General features: G+C 43.9%; 1 protein-coding gene across 1 annotated transcript in view; it reads left to right on the forward strand.

The window, feature by feature from the left end:
- Positions 1 to 18741, forward strand: part of DNM3 (dynamin 3) — a 327480-nt gene that overhangs the window by 84652 nt on the left and 224087 nt on the right. Inside the window, 3 exon segments of the mRNA XM_075067972.1 lie at positions 2505 to 2647; positions 3366 to 3501; positions 5436 to 5503. Of these exon segments, the coding sequence (XP_074924073.1) occupies positions 2505 to 2647; positions 3366 to 3501; positions 5436 to 5503 (347 nt within the window).

The raw sequence follows: 18741 nt of genomic DNA on the forward strand, positions 1-18741 counted from the left end.
GTCCTTTTGGTAGTGTAGAGGCCAAAAACTGAAAACAACAAGTACTCTACAGATGAGGCCTCACCAATGCTGAAATGAGAAGGTAAATGATTACACGTCCTGCAATCATGACTGGCACAGCTACCTAACTTAACAGCCCAAAAATACTGTTAGCCTTCTTGCGAACAAGAGGCAACATCTGACTCATATCCAGTTTCTCGCCCACTGTAACCCCTAGGTCGATATTCACAGAACTAGCTGACCTAATGACCACTTGGTCTAGTCTGTCATGGATTCTTCCATCCGAATCAAGACTCTGCACTTCTCCTTGTTGACAGCTCATCAGATTCTTTTGAGCTCAAATCCTCTATTTGTTATTGATCACCGCATGTTATTATATCCGATACCAACTCAAACAGCATACTATCACTCCCTCCCAGTATTAGTATAAATCTGCAACTTGCTGAGATAGGGCAATCCATCCATACCTACCAGATCATATAATGACAGAAATCTTGAACAACAACCAGCGCAGAACTGACAATTGGGCACTCTGCTTGATACAAAAGGCTGCCAGCAGACATGGAGCATTGATCACTAAAACCCGCATGAGCCCAATAATAACTCTCACACCTTATATCAGACCTTATACCATAGAAATCAATCCAGACCCATAATTCTTTTTAACTTTCTGGGCAAGAATGACTGTGTGGAGAGCCATATCAAAAGCTTTGCTAATGTCAAGAATAACACGTCCAGCTGCGTTTCACCTCAACCATAGAGCCAGTTATCTCATTTACACAGCAATTAGGTTAGTCAGACATGACTTGCCTTGGGATACCATGCTGATATAGATTCCTCAAGATCCCTTCCTCTCCTGAAGTGCTTCAAATTGATTTCTGAGGACCTGCTCCAGATTTTCCAGGAACTGAGGTGAGGCTGACTGGCCGTGTAGTATCCGCCGAATACTCTCCTTCCTTTTTAGATAGGCACAACCATTAGCCTTTTTCCAGTCATGCCGGGACTTCCCCCGATCACTCATGAGTTTCAAAAAGACAGTGGGCAAAGTGCTTTGATCACTTCTTGCCAACCTCCTTTAGGCATCCTAGATGCAGTGCCACCATGGACTTGCTGGGTCCAGCTTTTCTAAATAATAAATATACTCGTGGAGTGTCTAGAATGTATGATATAGTTCGCACCTGGCGGAGCAGCAACAGAGCTGCCTCAACAGGGGAGTTTCAGTGGGAGTATCTGTTTGGGGCAGCAGGTTTTTGTAGTTTGTGGATGTATTGTGGAGTTTTGTTGTGTGTGAGTGAGTGTGTGTGAAGGCTGCTTAAGGAGGCCGTGATGCTGGGAGAGAGGCTAGAAGCCTGAGTTGGAACGGGCTGTTACCTGTTTAGGGGTCCTATATAAGTAGCCAGGCAGCTCAGGCAGCGGCACAGGAGCAGTGAACAGAGCTGCTAACAGGGGAGTTTGCAGTGGGAGACGCAGGGGGAGGTGGCAGGGCGGGACTAAGAGCGGGCAACAGCAGATAACGGGAGGGGAGCAGGGTCTGGCCAGAGCCGCATGCTGGTGGATTCTCTGCAGCTTGAGGTCTTCAAACCACAATTTTGAGGACTTCAATAACTCAGTCATGGGTTAGGGTTTGTTATAAAAGTGGATGGGTAGGGTTCTGTGGCCTGGTTTGTGCAGGAGGTCAGACTAGATGATCATATTGGTCCCTTCTGACCTACGAGTCTGAGTCTATGAGATGCTTGCCCCGGGTGAGTAAAAGTTTGGACCCTGTAAATCGGCTTTGTGTGGCTGGGATGCTGATGCCTTTTTGGAAGAACAGAAAGGAAAGGAACAGAGTGACTCAGACACTGTCATCCCATAACAGGAGGGAGCAGCAGAGCTGTTTTCTCTTTTTCGGGGGGCAAGAGGAAGAGAGGGAGTAGTGTCGCTAGAGCTGCTAGGTTTGTTGTCTCCGACAACTGGATGGGAGATCAGTCTGTGGCTTACTCTCAATGAGTCGCAGATCCTTAAAAAGGGGAAGTGAAGCAAAGAGCAGAGGCCCTAGGTAAAATGGAAGAGTTGGAAAACTGAGAGTCTGCTGTGTGCCTGAGAGCAGTAGAGAAATCCTGCAAAGGGAGGAGAGGGGACGACAGCATTGGTTGATTGTATAAGTGGCATTCTGAAAGGGTTAGAACTTAATATGATGCTGTCACTTAACTATGCCTGGCTTTTGTTGGTGTAGCTGAGCAAGTATTTTTTACCAAGCCTCACTTTAGTGCTCAACTGAGTGTGTGTGTGTGAGGGGGAGGGATCTCAGGTAATTTTTCAAGCCCTGTTTATAGTATGTGTACAAGAAAAGAGGCTTTTGTATTGCCTGTGGGTATACCTGTCACTTCAAAGATCAACGTGAATTCCATTGGGAAGCCTAGCACAGGTCATATTTTCTTGTGTGTGGCTATCAAAGGGAATGGGCTATATCCTTTCTATCCATCTGCCTTCCCAGTGTTTAAAGAATTCATTTTATTTTGTAGCAACTCACCAATCACATTCGAGATACACTGCCAACCTTCAGGAGCAAACTTCAGAGCCAGCTGCTTTCTATAGAGCATGAAGTAGAGGCATATAAAAACTTTAAACCAGAAGATCCAACTAGAAAGACTAAAGCCTTACTGCAGTGAGTGTCCACATCCTTCTTTCTGTATGTAATAGTTTCTCATTTTTTTAAGCGTAAAGCTTAGAATATTGATGTTTCCCAGTAAAAGGCAGATGCAGAAGGATGCTTATACACTCTGCAAACTCCAAAGAGGTTATTGTGGCTGAAAGCATTATAACATTTTTAGCCACTTTCCATTTTAGAAAGATTTTTCCATAATTCATTTTAATAGTCATATAAGAATATGCTGGGCTGGATGAAAATCTTTTTGTTTTGTCCTATGCTGAGCATTATAATCTTGGGCTGTGGTTTGTATACTCTGCGCTAAACTGGAACTCCCTGGAATGCCCGGTGTGGTTCAGGGAACCTTTTCTCGCTTTTTAATCAAAAATACACATTTTCTTAACATAGTTGTCTTTGCGTCAACTGCTGTTTATTATCATAGGGTTCCCTCATGGGACTCTGTTCAGTATGAGTGCCAACCTATCTGGACATTTATATCAAGCCATACATAAAATGTAATTAAAAATAGCTGGTGTTTTTAAGAAAGTAAGCAGTATACATTTATAAAAAGACTTGAAAAACCTTGTACTTGCTTGTGGTCTTTGGGATTGGAGAAGGACATGTAGGTACCACTGTTAACCCTAGAAATACCATTCATTGGCAATAAATACAGTGAAATAAAAATGAAAAGCTTAGCTTATGCATTGTTGAGTTTGTTTCTGTTTTGAACTTTAAGGATGGTTCAGCAGTTCTCAGTGGACTTTGAAAAAAGAATTGAAGGATCAGGGGATCAAGTTGACACTTTAGAACTATCTGGTGGTGCCAAAATCAATCGTATTTTCCATGAGCGTTTTCCTTTTGAATTAGTAAAGGTATGTGTCTGTCTTTCTTCCTTGCTTTGAGTTGTGTTGTTATAGTTTCATATTTATTTTTATAGTGGCAGTGAAGTTACATTTCCTTTGAAGGTATTCTAACAGGAAAATCCTTAATCAGAAGGAGTAAATTACATAAAAGGGCAGAACTATCACCAATACATAGGAAAGAAGTTTATTTTTATTTCTGCTTATGAATACCAACTCACAATCCCAGATTGTTGTTGTATGCAATATTCAAAAATCAGTCATAATTCTGCATTATTTTAAAATGGCTCAAATGTTCGCTTTCTGTGGCTTTAGCAAAAACATTCCCCCTTTGCTCCCCAATTTCTCCATTTCATTTCCAGTATTCTTCCAAATTTGTAATGAATCAATCTTATTTTGTAACCAATATCTTTGTAACTATGTCGTCTTGTACTTACCTTGAAAAATTAGTCTTGGTAGAATTCAGCTGTTACATGTGTCACGGACTCACAGATCGTGCTCACTCTTGGCCCCATGCAGTCCGTGGGGGTGCCCCTTTCAGTGAGACAGCCCTTCTCAGAGGTCCACTCTCTCCTGGTATCAGGCCCCTCCACCTCCTGGAACCGCACCTCTCTGAGCCTTAGCACGTCTGTCTCTCGCCGTGGGCCCCTCAGGGAGTCCACACACTCTGGACCCCCCGGGCCTCCTTCCCCCGAAGGGGTTGATGCAACCCTGTTCTCTGGACTGGAGTGACTCTCAGCCGGCATAAAACAGGAGGGTTTATTGAGAGTCGAACACAGCACAGGAAACTCTTCAGGGCCTCAGGCCTGGCTTCCCTCAGCCCAGCATATCCCAGTCTCCCCTGCATCCAGGTGGGCTCTGCCTGCTCCTCCTTTCCAGCCCAGAGCCCCCCTGCTTCCCAGAGGGGCCTCCGATATCCCCAACCCCAAGCCTCGCCTCTGTCCATTGTCTTCTCTCCAGGTAAACAGGGTTGTAAACAGGAAGGCCTGTGTCTCCTCTCCTCTCAGCCCTCCTCTGGCTGGAATCAGCTGGTCAGGTCACCGGGGTCCTCTCTTCGCCGCCCATTGTCCTCCCATTGGCCAGAACTGGCTGTGACTCCTGTGCTGGGTCTCTGGGGCACCAGTCGCTGGCGTCTCCATCCTCCCAGCCATCGGCTGGGGTCCCAAGTTCCCTCTCCGGTCCTCTGTAACAACAAACTCCCTCTCCCCTCATTTCATTAAACCAGTAACACCCAGGGACACTGAGTCCCACCCCCTCTGCATGCAACCCACTGGAAAACACAGAAAAACCAAGAAACCCCCCCACTTCGTCACAACATGTGACATCTTGCATTTCTCTTTCTGCATGGACTAATGTCAAAACTAGCGGTCATGTTTTGATATTTATTCATGTCTGTCTCTTTTTCCCAGCTCTTGCTATTTTCCTTACCTTTTCCTTTGTTCTATCACCGTTGGCTGCTCTCCTCATCTTCTTTCTGGATAGATGGGGCAGGTAAACAACTTCCTCTGATGCAACTCAGATTCTTTTTTTAGTGACGAGTATTTAGGTTCCTTTTTAAAATTAGAGCTGTAGAAAATAGCTATTAGTTTTGGACTTTTTTTTTGGCAGTTTGGTTTAGGGTGCAAAACATGCAAAGCATTCGTCCCCAGATGATAGAAAAATGTAGGTTTTTGTTAAAAAAAACAAAAAAAAAACAAAAAACTTTCTGCCTGAGACACCCTCTCTAGTCTTCTGCCAGTCCTACAGATAAGCCGTGTGTGTGTATCAGACAAACAGAATTTTAAAAATAAATAAATGGAACACATTTCTCCTAAGGTGACCACCCCCAAATCCTAACATGAGTGTGTTTTGTAGGACCTGGTCTCTCTGGTTGTCTAGTAGGATGTTCTGCAGAATTGTCAAAAGCATTTGTGTATAATATGATTTTTATCCTTTGGTTCCTCTAGATGGAATTCAATGAGAAAGAACTGCGGAGAGAAATAAGCTATGCAATCAAAAACATACATGGTATCAGGCAAGTGCTTCCTATTTCTCCAGGTTCAGACACATCTACAGAAAGCATAATCTTGTTAATCCATAAACACATTCATCACCTTCTCATCTGCCTGGTGGTTGATTTTTTTTTAAAAAAAATATATCTCATGCCTGCATTTTTAACATAGCCATGAGACTGGTGGCTCTCATGCCCACTAATTTGCATGGAGATACCAAATTTGTCTGGGACTTATGGAGAGATCATGTGCAGAGCAAGTCAACACAATTCTTCTGGTTGTACTGATCGCTGCTGTTAGAGCACCCACATATAAACAAGATTTTTATGCAGCACCATGGCTGATGGAATTAGTGTGATTGATGGACTGAAGGCACAAAATTCAGAAAAGAGAGTGATTCTCAATCATTTCTTTGCTTGGCTTTAGTTGCCTACCATATACATTCTATGTCAAATGCAAAAACTAAATGAAATGGACACTTCTGGGTTCAACCCAGACCAGTAAGGGGTTGTCACCACGTGCCCTGTAACCATGGGTGCTCTGTGCTGTGCAGCTGTGGCTCGGAGCCCTGATACCTGCGGCGGATTCACAGCACAGTAGCCCCTCCGTGGCTTTCACCAGTCTGGTTACTCCTCAAAGGGTAACACCAATAGCCCTTGTAGCCATGTTTTCCCCCAAACAGGTTTCCCTGTAGTATCCAGTCCCTCCCACTAGAACATTCACAAAACCTTATCAAGTTCTTCTCTCCTTTAAAGAGACAGTACACAGCTGTCTATTAGCTTACCTGAGGTTCACACCTTTCCCTTCAGTCACAGCACTGTCTTGGTTTATAGTGAAAGTAAAAGCAGTTTATTAATTAAAGGACATGGGTTTAAGAGATATCAAGTAGAAGGAATAAGCATAGGAATGATCACAAACAATCAAAGTGAAAATATGTTATTAAGATAGAAACTCAACAAACTAGAGTATTTTGTTCATATTCATTTTCTCACCATAATCCTTTTTCCAGCATAGTCCTTAGCCAGGATCCAAATGCAGTTCACAGCACTTGATTTCTTTGTGTCTGCAGGTAAAGGATGACGTAGTGGTTTACTCCTCCTCTCTTTATAGCCCAGTAAACCTTTGAAATGTATTCTTCTGAAGTGTACCTCCAGGTAAAGTTCCTTTCCTCTGCTGGGAGTAGATGCCATGCTGGCTTCTCCCCAGCTGGTGATTTTAACAATGCAAACGATCTTCCTGCAATCTCAGATTTGTAATCTGAACACGTGCATTACCTTATCTGCTTTCTGGAGTGTTCTGATCAACAGGAAGGTTGTGTGTGCTGTTCATGAGTGCGGATGTATATAAGCAATTCTAAAAGGAAAGAAATAGTGGGTTTTTTTTAAGGAATGAAATTCTAATCAGAACAAAATGTTGTTAATGTTTTCTATCATTTACTTTTAAAAAGTCTAGGATAGCACTCAGGCTTATCACATATTGTGCCGTCCCCCGCCTCCATAGGTTGGCATTATGGCTAAAGAAAAATATAGTTTCAGTAAATATTTTGCTTCATTTTTAAGGGCAGCCACTATGGCTTGAACATTTTGTGACACATTGGCGGTTCACTACTCTGTCAGCAACTCTTGTCAGCCCTAGTATGCTCAGTGCACCTCACATACTGTTGTCATGGTATTTATCCAAAAGGTGGCATGTAAGAAATCATTGGAAAACTAGTAACTAGTAGTATTCTTGTGTGATGTATGTACATTTAATTACAAAGCTTATACTCTACATACGTCACGCAAGAATATTAATGATTAATGAATTATGATTTTTGAGATTTATTATAGCTCACTTTTTGGATAAATATTATGACAATGGTATGTGAGGTGCACTGAGCAAACATTAACAAGACCTTTAACACAGTTTAGTTTTGATTAGAATTTCATTCCTTAAAAAAAAAAATCCAAAAACTATTTTGTCTCCATAGAAAGCAGATAAGGTAAGGCACATGATGAGATTATAAACTTGATGCTGTTTGGAGCTTGGTATGTAGACACTACTGAAACTCAGAGTTATTAGAATTTGGGATGTTGATGCTGTTTCAGATGGATTGAGCATTTGCCACCGAAGGCTAGCCATCAGAAGATGTAGGCATCATATATCAAGGATTTCAATGCAGGATTGGTTCAACATTGGCACAGACGCTGACACAAAGCTTGTCAAGCTTGTTTCACAGTATATCATGGATGCTTTCTGGTTTTGCTCTACTGAAGCATTCATATTTATGCCTCTTGAATCATGTTATGATCATGGATCTGACCATTTTCCCAAGGTGCTGAAGCTCTCTAGGAAGATGAATTCTGGAATATGCAAATAAATATTTTCATATGTGTTCTACTTATTCCAGATTCTTCATCATTGCATATCTGTTCAGCCAGTGAAGGTTTCATATTTGCTAATTATGGGCAAAAATGAGCAAGTGCATCCAAAGGTATATGGGAGGATGGAAACCCAACGGCCAAGAGATTGCATAGGCTCTACTGGTATCTTTCTGCCAAACCTTGTTGGATTATTGGGCTCCTTCCTGTTGATGAAAATTTGACACACGTCTAAATTTGTTACTACCCACGCTACCCATGAAGTCTCAATCTGTCCACCTTTAATTATATTTATTGGTCTTATGAGTAAAGGAACATTCTAGTAATGTTTCCTGGGAACATGTCTCACAGGGTTTAATTCTCTGACCTTGTGTAGCTGACGCTATCTTGGTCCACACACTGGGGATTGAACTGGGAAACTTCAGAGCTAAAGGCATGAGCTGTTATAGTTCCAGCTAAAGATCTAAGACTGTAGCTGGGCATGTAACAATGTAGCCAAGGGCTATAACAACTCATTTTCACAGTTTCAGGGTAGCTGCACCTCTGGGGCCTGTTGAGGGCACCTAGTTAATAGCTGGGAGCCAGAAACCTTTGCCTCTTTTGGGCTGAAACCCGCAACGTTCTCCCTCTTGACTGCACAAAGGGCCATCCTTACCCATACACAAAGTATGCAACTGCGTAGGGTACCAGGAATTTGGTGCACCAAATTTCCTGGTGCCGTGCTCAGCTGCGTGCTGCTCCAGTCCCTGCTCTGCCTTTTTCCCATGGTCCCGGCCCCTGCTCCATCCCTGCTCTACCCCAGCCCTTCCCCTACCGCACCCCTTCCCCAAAGCCCCTGCCGCTGCTTTGCCCTGCCCTGCCTCTACCCTGCCGCAGCCCCACCTCTTCCCTCCCCTGCTCCTCCCTAGCTCTGCCCCCACTCCCCTGAAGACTGAAGCAGGGCCTGGCCTGCACTCACTGGCAGTGGGGAAGTGCAGTGGCTCAGCCCCAGCCATGCTGCGGGTTAGTGCTAGGGGGTGGTTCCCCCCTGTCCCTCAAGCCAGCTCCCCTCCCCCACGGAGGCCTGGGGCCAGCTCCCCCATCACAGAGGCCTGCCACCCTCCCCATGGGAGGACTGTGTAGGGCCTCAGAATAGCTAGGGATGGCCCTGGCTGCACAGCTCCTTGCCTTACACTGTGATAACCCCAGCAAGCCAGCCTGCCTCAATAGGCCAGCACCTGCACTTTGCTTGTTACCAGAGGGCTCTGAAGAGTATAATTGCCAGCAGTTCCAAGTTACCATACAGCTTTTTCCAAGCAATCACACTTATTCTTCAGATAAAGGCATTACAGAGAAAACATATATTTTAAAACAATGTTGTATACATGCTAACAGCTTACCATCAGGCTTATGGGGCCCTAGTAGGACAAAGTCCTCTCAACTCTTCTGCAAGAGTCGGGGTCCCCCTTGGACAGCAGGTATTTCTGTTTACTGGAAGAAGGCCCTGAGTCAGTTTAAGTTTGGCCTGTTTATCCAAAATTCCTTCCTTTTGTCTTTTGGTCTATGAGAATCCAGTTTGCACTAGTGTAACCCTTCTGCCAGGTGAAGACAGCAGCAACAAGGGCAGGGTTCAATATCTCGGGGTGCTCTTTCAACAATACAACACAAAATTGGTGCGAGCCCCCGCTCAATGACCTGGGACAATTACACAACACTCCCTTGGTGCCTCTAAAAGGCAATACTTCCCCTCTCGCAAGCACAGAGTCTTAGTGTAGCAAAAGCTTTTAATAAAAGGAGGGAATTAACTCAGCATGAATTTGGGAAAACACCACAACTAGAGCTCATAAACACAAACCATGAGCAAAAGATGCACCCCCAAGTAAGTTGGGCAGTGTCCTTTTCCCCTCAGGGTCTTAAGTCCAGCAACCCAAAAGTTCCTTTAGTGTGCCCATGCCTTCTCTGTACGTGACTCACAGTTGCTGTCCTTGGCCAGTGCAGCCCCAGACTTCAGAGGTTCATCCCCAGAGTTCACCTCCCACCCTGTGTGGAAGGCGGGGTGGTGGTGGTGGTGGTAGAGTGGCACCTTACACGCTTCACTGCTCGGGCACTTGCTTGTTGCCCCAAGGGCTGATTGCCACGCCTCTGCGAGGCTCTGCTCTGGCCCTCTCCACCAGCTGCTCTGCTGGTCATGCCTCTCTGCCAGTTGTCCTGTGGGCCACTTGCCAGGCCTCTCTACCAGCTGCTTACTCACCACACTTAACACAGCTCTCAATTTCAGCTGCTAGAGGGGGAACCTCACTGCTGGTGCACACTGGACAGTCTCTTGCAATAGAAACACCATCCCAAAGTTGGTCTAATATTTAGACCTAGGTATCAGTGATTTCAGCTCTGCAGCCCGTAACAAGATTCTCAGTTGAGTCTAAATTAGCTCATTTATTACACAATGGAGAGAGGAAGGGTTAAAGGGTGTCTACAACCCTTAAACAAGGCCCACACTACCAGATACAAGTACCTGTTCCTATCCTCTCTCAACTCATTGGGTTTTGGAACCCATGTCCCCTGCCTAGTGAGTTCTGTTCAGCTGAGGGTGAGTCCCTCCACTGGGGTATGAGAGGTACAGTTCTGCTGCCTTCGGTTCCCATGACAAGGATAGCAATCCTTTATTACTCTTGCCCCAATAACAAGGAGACTGGGGATTCAGCACCAGCCACAAATGATCATTTGGGCGAGCAGTTCCAGAGTGGGTGTGTCCATGCAAATGAGATCAGCTTCTGAAGTCTTTTTGCACAGCTCACCACTAGATGTCAGGGGAGAGCTCATCCAGACTGTGCTTATGCTAGTATACGTGAAGCTTCCCAGGAGATGGTACCTGGTTTTGGTTCCAGGAGGAAATGTGGCAGACCTTCCCTATGGAGTAGAACAGAATCACACATAAACTGTTCGTTTAATACAATGCAGCCCAATGATACCTTAATTTAATAAGATCCCGTATCGGGCAGTAAGTTGCTATATCTGTCACACTCAGATACTCTGTGGATCAGCACAAAGCAGGACTTGTAACAAGCTCATCAGTGGATTACACTTGTACTTACTTATCTGTACAGAGTGCAAATAAATTCCATTCAGACTTGTTAACTTTTTACACCCATATTGCACAGGTGTTAAGACACCAGAGAGCCAGAATGAAAGTGTGTGTCACATCTGCAATGAACTTGTTCCTAGGTCAACTGGATTACACAAATTCCCATTTACAACTTGCATTCTTTTTAAACTAGTGGAGACTTATAGCTACATTTCCCTGGCATTGGATAGGAGTTATTGTTTCTAACTCCACTTATCTGATACTGTCAGAGCTTTACTAACTAGACAAAGTTCATTCCTATGTCTATTTACTGCATGAAGTTTCACCTTCATTATGTTTCTCTCTCAACTGTTACCCTAGATGCCTGGTGATGCCCCAAAGCACTGTATAAATTCCTCTGGGACATAACATGGGAGCTTTCTAGTGAAAGTTATGACTAAGCATCCATCACCTACTAAAAACTGCATAAACACATGATATTGCATTGCTTATAAGAGGCTCACAGAAATAAGAACCTAATAGATGATTCTTTATTTAGGCTCAGAATGAGAACTGTGGAGTACTGGATGAGGACAACTTACTGGACTCTGAAAGATGGCTTATAAACACTGATGACAATACCCTAAAGCATACAGGACTCTCATGGTAGACAGCTGTGATTTTGATAGATGCCTCAGGCGTAAGTTGGGATGCCCACTTACACTGTCTCTAGGTACAAGGGGTTTCAAAGTCCGTAGAGATCTAGGATTACAAATTTCTTGGAATCCAAAGCAATATGATGGTAGGGGGAACTTTGTTTCCTTATATCCGTGACAAATCTGTATTGATTTTGACAGACATCACCACAGCCATGTATCATATGCACTAGTAGGGGGAGCTCGTTCCTGTTGTTTGTGTCAAGAAACTGTCTAGCCTGAGGAAGTGGTGCATTCCATATCAAGTTGCACCTCTAGCTCTCTGGGGTTTTTTTCCATGCAAGAACATGGTCTTGGCAGACAGCCTCATTCTTAATTTATCAGCCCCATCATGAGGGGTTTTTCAAGTTTTTGGCATTATCGATATTCCAAACTACAGGGATCCTTCAAAAAGCTCCCTTTGTCTTGAAGGAGAATTCAGTGTGCCTTCAGTTTTTATTCTGTAAGAAATAGTGATCCAGAATCCTTGAACAGCTTTCTTCTAGCTTGGGGCCATACTCTGCTGTATACTTTTATTCCTTTATGCTTCAGCAGTGGTACCGATTGCAAGAGTTCGGTCCTTTGTGGGCATGTCAGTATCTGTATTTGGATCTATTATCCCTGCTGCTGAAGCATCTAGTCTGCCTTTCAGTTCTTCCACATCTGTTTTCACAGTATCAAAGTCAAATCCATTATTCAGGTCTGAGATTCCTAAATATCATGGCTTGCAATGTGGTGTATTGTGAAATTCTGATCTGGAGTCATCTTAAGCTGTTAAGCGAATATTTCTGGAAAGTCTTAAATCTTTGAGGAAAATCTATACCTTAAAATGGAAAAGATTTTCAATTTGTGCTGCTGACCAAGACTGTGCATCTTCCACTGCTTCAGTGTCTTGTATTGTTTGCTGTGTCTAAATGACCAATTTACTGAGGAGTTCAGCGTGGGTTCATTTTGTGGAAATATCTGTAACTTACATCTGGAGAAGGTGAAATACTTGGTTTGAGATGGGCTGGTTATTTTAAATAGGGATGATTTGTCTGTTTTAGCACGTAGGATTAGTTTTAGTATTAGTATTAGCATGTAGGATTACAGAGAGACACTTTATAAGAAAATGATGACAAATATAATTGTCCAGCCAAGGATTATCCATATTTGCACATTCTAGTGAAACAATTTCTGAAAGGACAATTGCATGTTTTTTCCACCCACTTGAGAACAGTACTCTCCTTGAAATTAAATTTGATGCTCACGTGATTTGGTATCGCTGTGGGAGCCCTTTGGAAAATATTCTTTGCATCACCTGTACTTATAGCATTGCTAGTATCTGTAACACCAAGGAGAATGGGTGAGATCTAAATCCTGATGGCTGAATTCCCTTAAAATAAAGATTATGTGATACCATCCTTTACCTGATCTTGACTAAATTTAAGTTCCACTCCAATTTTATTTTTTTACCAGGACTTTTCTCTGAACCATATAACTTACAGGGGTAGGGCTGGTGCTACATTTAGGCCAACTAGGTGGTTGCCTAGGGCGCAACATTTGGGGGTGCCAAAAAGCGACGCCCCCAATTTTTTTTAAAGCCTTTCAGCGGCTGCTGTGCTGGGAGGGAGAGGGAGTCTGAGCCACCGGCAACCAGCCCAGGGGTTCCCCTGGGTCAGCACGCTGCCGCCTGGCGGGAACCCCTGGGCTGCCTGGTGGCGGCTCAGACTCCCTCTCCCTCCCAGCACAGTGGGCATTCCATTCCATGCCATTCTTCTCATTGCCGGCGGTGGCACCATCTGCTGGGCAGAGCTCCACAGCTCTGCTTAGTGCACGTGACATGAGCCCAGTGATGGGCACCACTGCAGGGCTTCTGGAACAGAGGTGAGCTGGAGTGGGGAGGTGCCGGACGGCTCCCCGGGGGGGGGAGTTGCCACGGCGGAGGGAGGGGCGCCTCAGGGTGAGGGGGAGCTGCCATGGGGGGTGGTGCCTCACGGAGGAGCTGCTGCAGGGCTTGGACGGGGGAGCACAAGGTGGCAGTTTCGCTTAGGGCGCGGAACTTCCTTGCACCAGCCCTGTACAGGGGAGATAATGTTATATAGGCTAGGTCAGTGTTTCTCAAAGTTCTGGGTGTTCGTCCTTGGCATGGTGTGAAGGACAGCTGTGCTTGAGAGAAGCATGAAAGTTGTATACGTTAAGCTTCAACAACACATGGCAGGTAGTCAGGTGGACATGATTTATTTCATTTTCCTAAAGCGAGGCTCAGCTTCAGAAAGTTTGGGAAAATGCTAGACTAGATGTTAAAGAGCTATTGGCTATGGCTTAGGTAGGACCAAACCCTTTTGTTAGTCTTCCATATTATTTGTAGCATATGGAGTTAAATTCAGGAGCCCAGAGATTGTTTCAGTGAATTAGAACCTGTTGGCCAGGGGTAGGCAACCTATGGCACGGGTGCCGAAGGCGGCACACGAGCTAATTTTCAGTGGCACTCACACTGCCCGGGTCCTGGCCACTGGTCCCGGGGGGCTCTGCGTTTTAATTTAATTTTAAATTAAGCTTCTTAAACATTTTAAAAACCTTATTTACTTTACATAGATTCATAGACTCTAGGACTGGAAGGGACCTCGAGAGGTCTTTGAGTCCAGTCCCCTGCCCTCATGGCAGGACCAACTACTGTTTAGACCATCTCTGATAGACATTTATCTAACCTACTCTTAAATATCTCCAGAGATGGAGATTCCACAGCCTCCCTAGGCAATTTATTCCAGTGTTTAACTACCCTGACAGTTACGAACTTTTTCCTAATGTCCAACCTAAATCTTCCTTGCTGACAGTTAAGCCATTGCTTTTCTTGCTCTATCATCAGAGGCTAAGGTGAACGTAATTTCTCCTCTCCTGGTGACACCTTTTTGTACCTGAAAGATTGCTTATCTGATCCCCCGTCTCGTCTTCTCTTTTCAACTAACAAACGCCAATTTTTCGCTCCCTCATGGTCATTGTTTCAGACTTTATCATTCTGTTGCTCTTCTTGGACCCTCTCCGAATTTCTCCCAATCTTTCTTGCAATGCAGTGCCAGAACTGGACCCAGTACTCCAGTTGAGGCTAGCCGCGGAGGGTAGAGCGGAGACATGATTCTTGGTGTCTTGTTCACAACACTGCTATTGCTCCATAGAATCACGTCAGCTGTTTTTATTCACAAGGCTAACAGCAACTAAGGTGATATTGTTACGACACCTTAGGTAGTCATGTATTCTTCCTTTTGATCCACACCTTAAAGAGAGATGTTATGAGCTACTTCTTAGCTCGTCTACCTCCTTCTCTAGACAGTCTCCTTCCATTCTTATGTTGAAATGATTGTTCTCTCCTAAGTGGAACACTTTTTGCATGTCTTATTGAACTCATCCGTTTACTTCAGACATTTTCTCCAATTTGTCCAATCATTTTGATTTTGACCGCTGTCCCAAAGCAGTTGCAGTCCCTCCCAGTTGGTGTCGTCCGCAAACTTAATAAGCAACGTTGTGCGCATCTAAGTCGTTGATGAAGATATTGAACAAGAGCTGGTCCCATACAGACCCCTGTGGAACCCACTTGTTATACTTTCAGCAGGATGGGAGCCATTAATAACTACTCTCTGAGTATGGTTATCAGCCAGTTATGCCCCTACTTATAGTAGCCCCATCTAAATTGTATTTTGCCATAGTTTATCGAAATAAGATATCATGCGAGACCATATCAATGCTTAACTACAGTCTCGGTATCCACATCACACGCTTCTCCCTTATCACACAGACGTCGTTTATCCTATCAAAGAAAGCTATCAGATTAGTTTGACAGATTTGTTCTTTACAAATCCATGCTGCTTCATCTCACCTACCACCTCAAGTGTCTGCAGAGATTTCTTAATTACTTGCTCATTATCTCCCTGGCACAGAAGTTAAACTAACTGTCGTATTTCCTGGTGTTTATTTCCCTTTTTATAGATGCACTATATTTGCCCTTTTCCAGCCTTCTGGAACTTTCCCGTCTCCCATGACTTCAAAGATAATAGCTAAGGCTCAAATACCTCCTTATTAACTCCTGATATTCAGATGCATTTCATCAGCCCTGGTGACTTGCAGGCACTAACTTTCTAAGTGATTTTTAACTTGCTCTTTTTTATTTATCTTCTAAACCTATTCTCTCACATAAGCATTCACTATGTAGACATCCTTCAGACTTCTATGAAGACTAACAAAGAAGTCATTAAGCATCTCTGCCTTTTCCAAGTTTCCTGTTACTCGTTTCTCCTCCTCACTGAAGCAGTGGCCTATCATAATATCTCCCCCAATCTGACCCTTGAGTCCAAAAAATGAGGTACTAGTACGAATTCCTCTAAGCTTAATTAACAGCTTAGATGCTATAAGCTGCCACCATAGGACTTCTGAGTGCCTGATAAACTCTGGTCTCCCAAGACCTTCTGGGGACCCCCATACGCCCAGACCCCCTGGATCTTAATACAAGGAAAGTAAGCTCTTCCCTCACTAGTGCCTCTCCTAGGCTTTCCTCCTGGGTACCCTGGAGAGTACTGGTTCTACTCCTTGATCTTAAACCACACAGAGGAATTTCATCTCCCCCCTCCCTTTTTCCCCTCACCCGAGAGCAGATAGTAGATTCAAACTCCGTGAATCTAAAGCAAGGAGGACATTACCTTTCCCCCCTTCCCTCTCTCTCTCAGAGAGAGAGAGCAGAGATTAACCGAGGATCAGCGTTTTTCCCCCCTGTTGCTCTTTTCCACAGTCAATTCCTGGAGTTGAGACTCCCTATCATCTAGGTACTTAACCGCGGAAGAATAAATTATCAGGGTCTTTACAGAAAAGTTTCTATATAAGAGAAAGGTAAGAATTCATGTAATTTCAAGTGTAATTTCAGGGTCTTTCAGCTATAGAAAGTGTGAGAAAAAAGGCTTCTCAACTAGAAGATACCATTTAAAATACTTCGACAGCTACACAATTTGCAATACGAAGAAAACAATTAAAAGACTATACCGCGAGCTTTCTACTTGTCTATAAAATTGGATAAGTAAAGTTAGAGCGAGTCTGTGGTACGTGTTGTCACTTGTTCAGACGCAGAGAGAGCGCTCAGACATAAAGATCAGCACCAGAGCTTCCGCTGCACGCACAGATTCTGAAAGTATTTGTCCTCTGATTGTGCCTCTGGTTCAGGTGTTGCAGTCCTGTTTGTGAACCTATACAGGTGCAGAGAGAAATTAACTTAGCTATCTGTTTATGATAGGGCCACCCTGTCTTTGTCTTCTCTTGTTCTATGTATTGATTAAAAAGTCTTCTTGTGTCGCCTTATTCCATAAGCCTAGTTCGACTCCATTTGTGCATTTGCGTTGCTATCTTAGCCCCTGCATTCGCGTGTTAGTTTGGCTAATTCATCCTTTGTAGATCTGACTAGTTTCTAGTTTTTATTATGAGCTCCTTTTTATTGTAGTCAGTGGTTAAGTATCGTGCGTTGTTTAAACTAGGTGTCTTTTGCACGTATTTTTGTGTGCTTTCGCTTAACGCTCTATGCAAGAAATACGGCGATGCATTTGGCCCTAAGTAGTGTCCTCCTTGAAAATCTCGCAACTCTCATACAGTGTGTTTTTCCTGCATGCTGCTTGATTCCCATGGTTATCTTAGCCCTATCAGCTCTCTGACGTACAAAATCTGCTTGCTGAAATGCTCATATCTGCTGATTTTGGCCTGTAGCTCATTTCTACCCTCTAAGCGCTTAGAATTGGCAACTCTATGATTTATGTTCACTTTCACGCCAGCTTCCTTCTAGCTTCAAATTCCTCAAGCGAGTGCCTCCTGATTTGTTAATAATGCAGGTCTAGGGAATCGAGCCCTTCGCGCTCCCCCCTAGTAGTTCTCAACTGATCGTGAATAAAAGTGTCTGCAATGCAGTCCAGGAGCTTATTGATAGTCTGTTGCCAGGCAGGTGTATTTGTCCTGCACATATATTGGATAGACGAAGTTTCCATGTCAGCTATGCATGTAAATCTTGGGCTTTGGATTAAGTTTGTAGTTGTAAATTAAGCCTGCATCACGCTGCATTCCAGCTGATTAGGTGGGCTGTACAGTAGACTCCTAGCACGACTATCACGCCTAATAGTTTTAGGCCCTTTTATCCTAACGTGCGCTAGAGACTACTGTGACACATCCATCTGCACTCTAGTGCGCAGTGTGTACATTTTTAATATATAAGGCCACACTCCTCCTTTTTCCCTGTCTATGCCTTCTTGTACTGGAGGACTATATCCATCCACATGCCACATTCATATCTATGTGTAGATATGCACCATAGTTCAAGTGATGCACAGTGTCTATAGTTAGTTAGATTATATGTTTTATGGCAGCTTCAGATTCATCTGTCTTATTACCATATATCTCGCGATTTGTATATAGGCATTCTAGATAACTGGTGTTGATCTGGCTCGGCAGTGTTTGCGGGCAGAGCCGTCCTTTCTCTCTGCCATTATAGCCCACGCTCCCTCTTGTTTCCGACCCATCTCCTAGGTCTTCATGTTCCCCACTTACCTTTGGGCTTTGCTCACCTGTCCCCGTCGAACCTAGTTTAAAGCCCTCCTCACTAGGTTAGCCAGCCTGTGTGCATACAACAATAGTTTAGTTATATATTATAGACTTATATAAAGAGACATTATAAAAACATTAAAATGTATTACTGGCATGCAAAACCTTAAATTAGAGTGAATAAATGAAGACTCAGCACACCACCTTCTGAAAGGTTTCCAATCCCTGCTGTAGACAGATCTGCTGTGAGCTACTTTGTGTTCCAATACTTTAGAATCTAAAGTCACGCTCCTCTCGATCCAAAGCCCTTTGCCCAACGTATTTAAGAAAATATCTCCTTTGTGGACACTTCAGGCTGCTACCTTGAGCTCAGTGCTTACATTTGTAAAGCATTATTCTTGGCTTGTCAGCTAGATGGGATGGTCAATTTGGGATAGCAGTCCTATAATCTTCACTTTTCTTTAGACCTATGTCATTAAAGGCTGTGTGACTTCTAGTTAATATCTCCTAAGTGGGGCTCTGTACAGGCAGTTTTTGAAGGAGAAATAAGGGCTATTTGTCTGTCTGTAACTAGTTCCGTGAGATGTCAGCCAATATAGGTCCACATGCACCACTCAACTGCC

The sequence above is a fragment of the Chelonoidis abingdonii genome, chromosome 7 (assembly GCF_003597395.2).
Source record: "Chelonoidis abingdonii isolate Lonesome George chromosome 7, CheloAbing_2.0, whole genome shotgun sequence".
NCBI classification, from domain to species: Eukaryota; Metazoa; Chordata; order Testudines; family Testudinidae; genus Chelonoidis; species Chelonoidis abingdonii.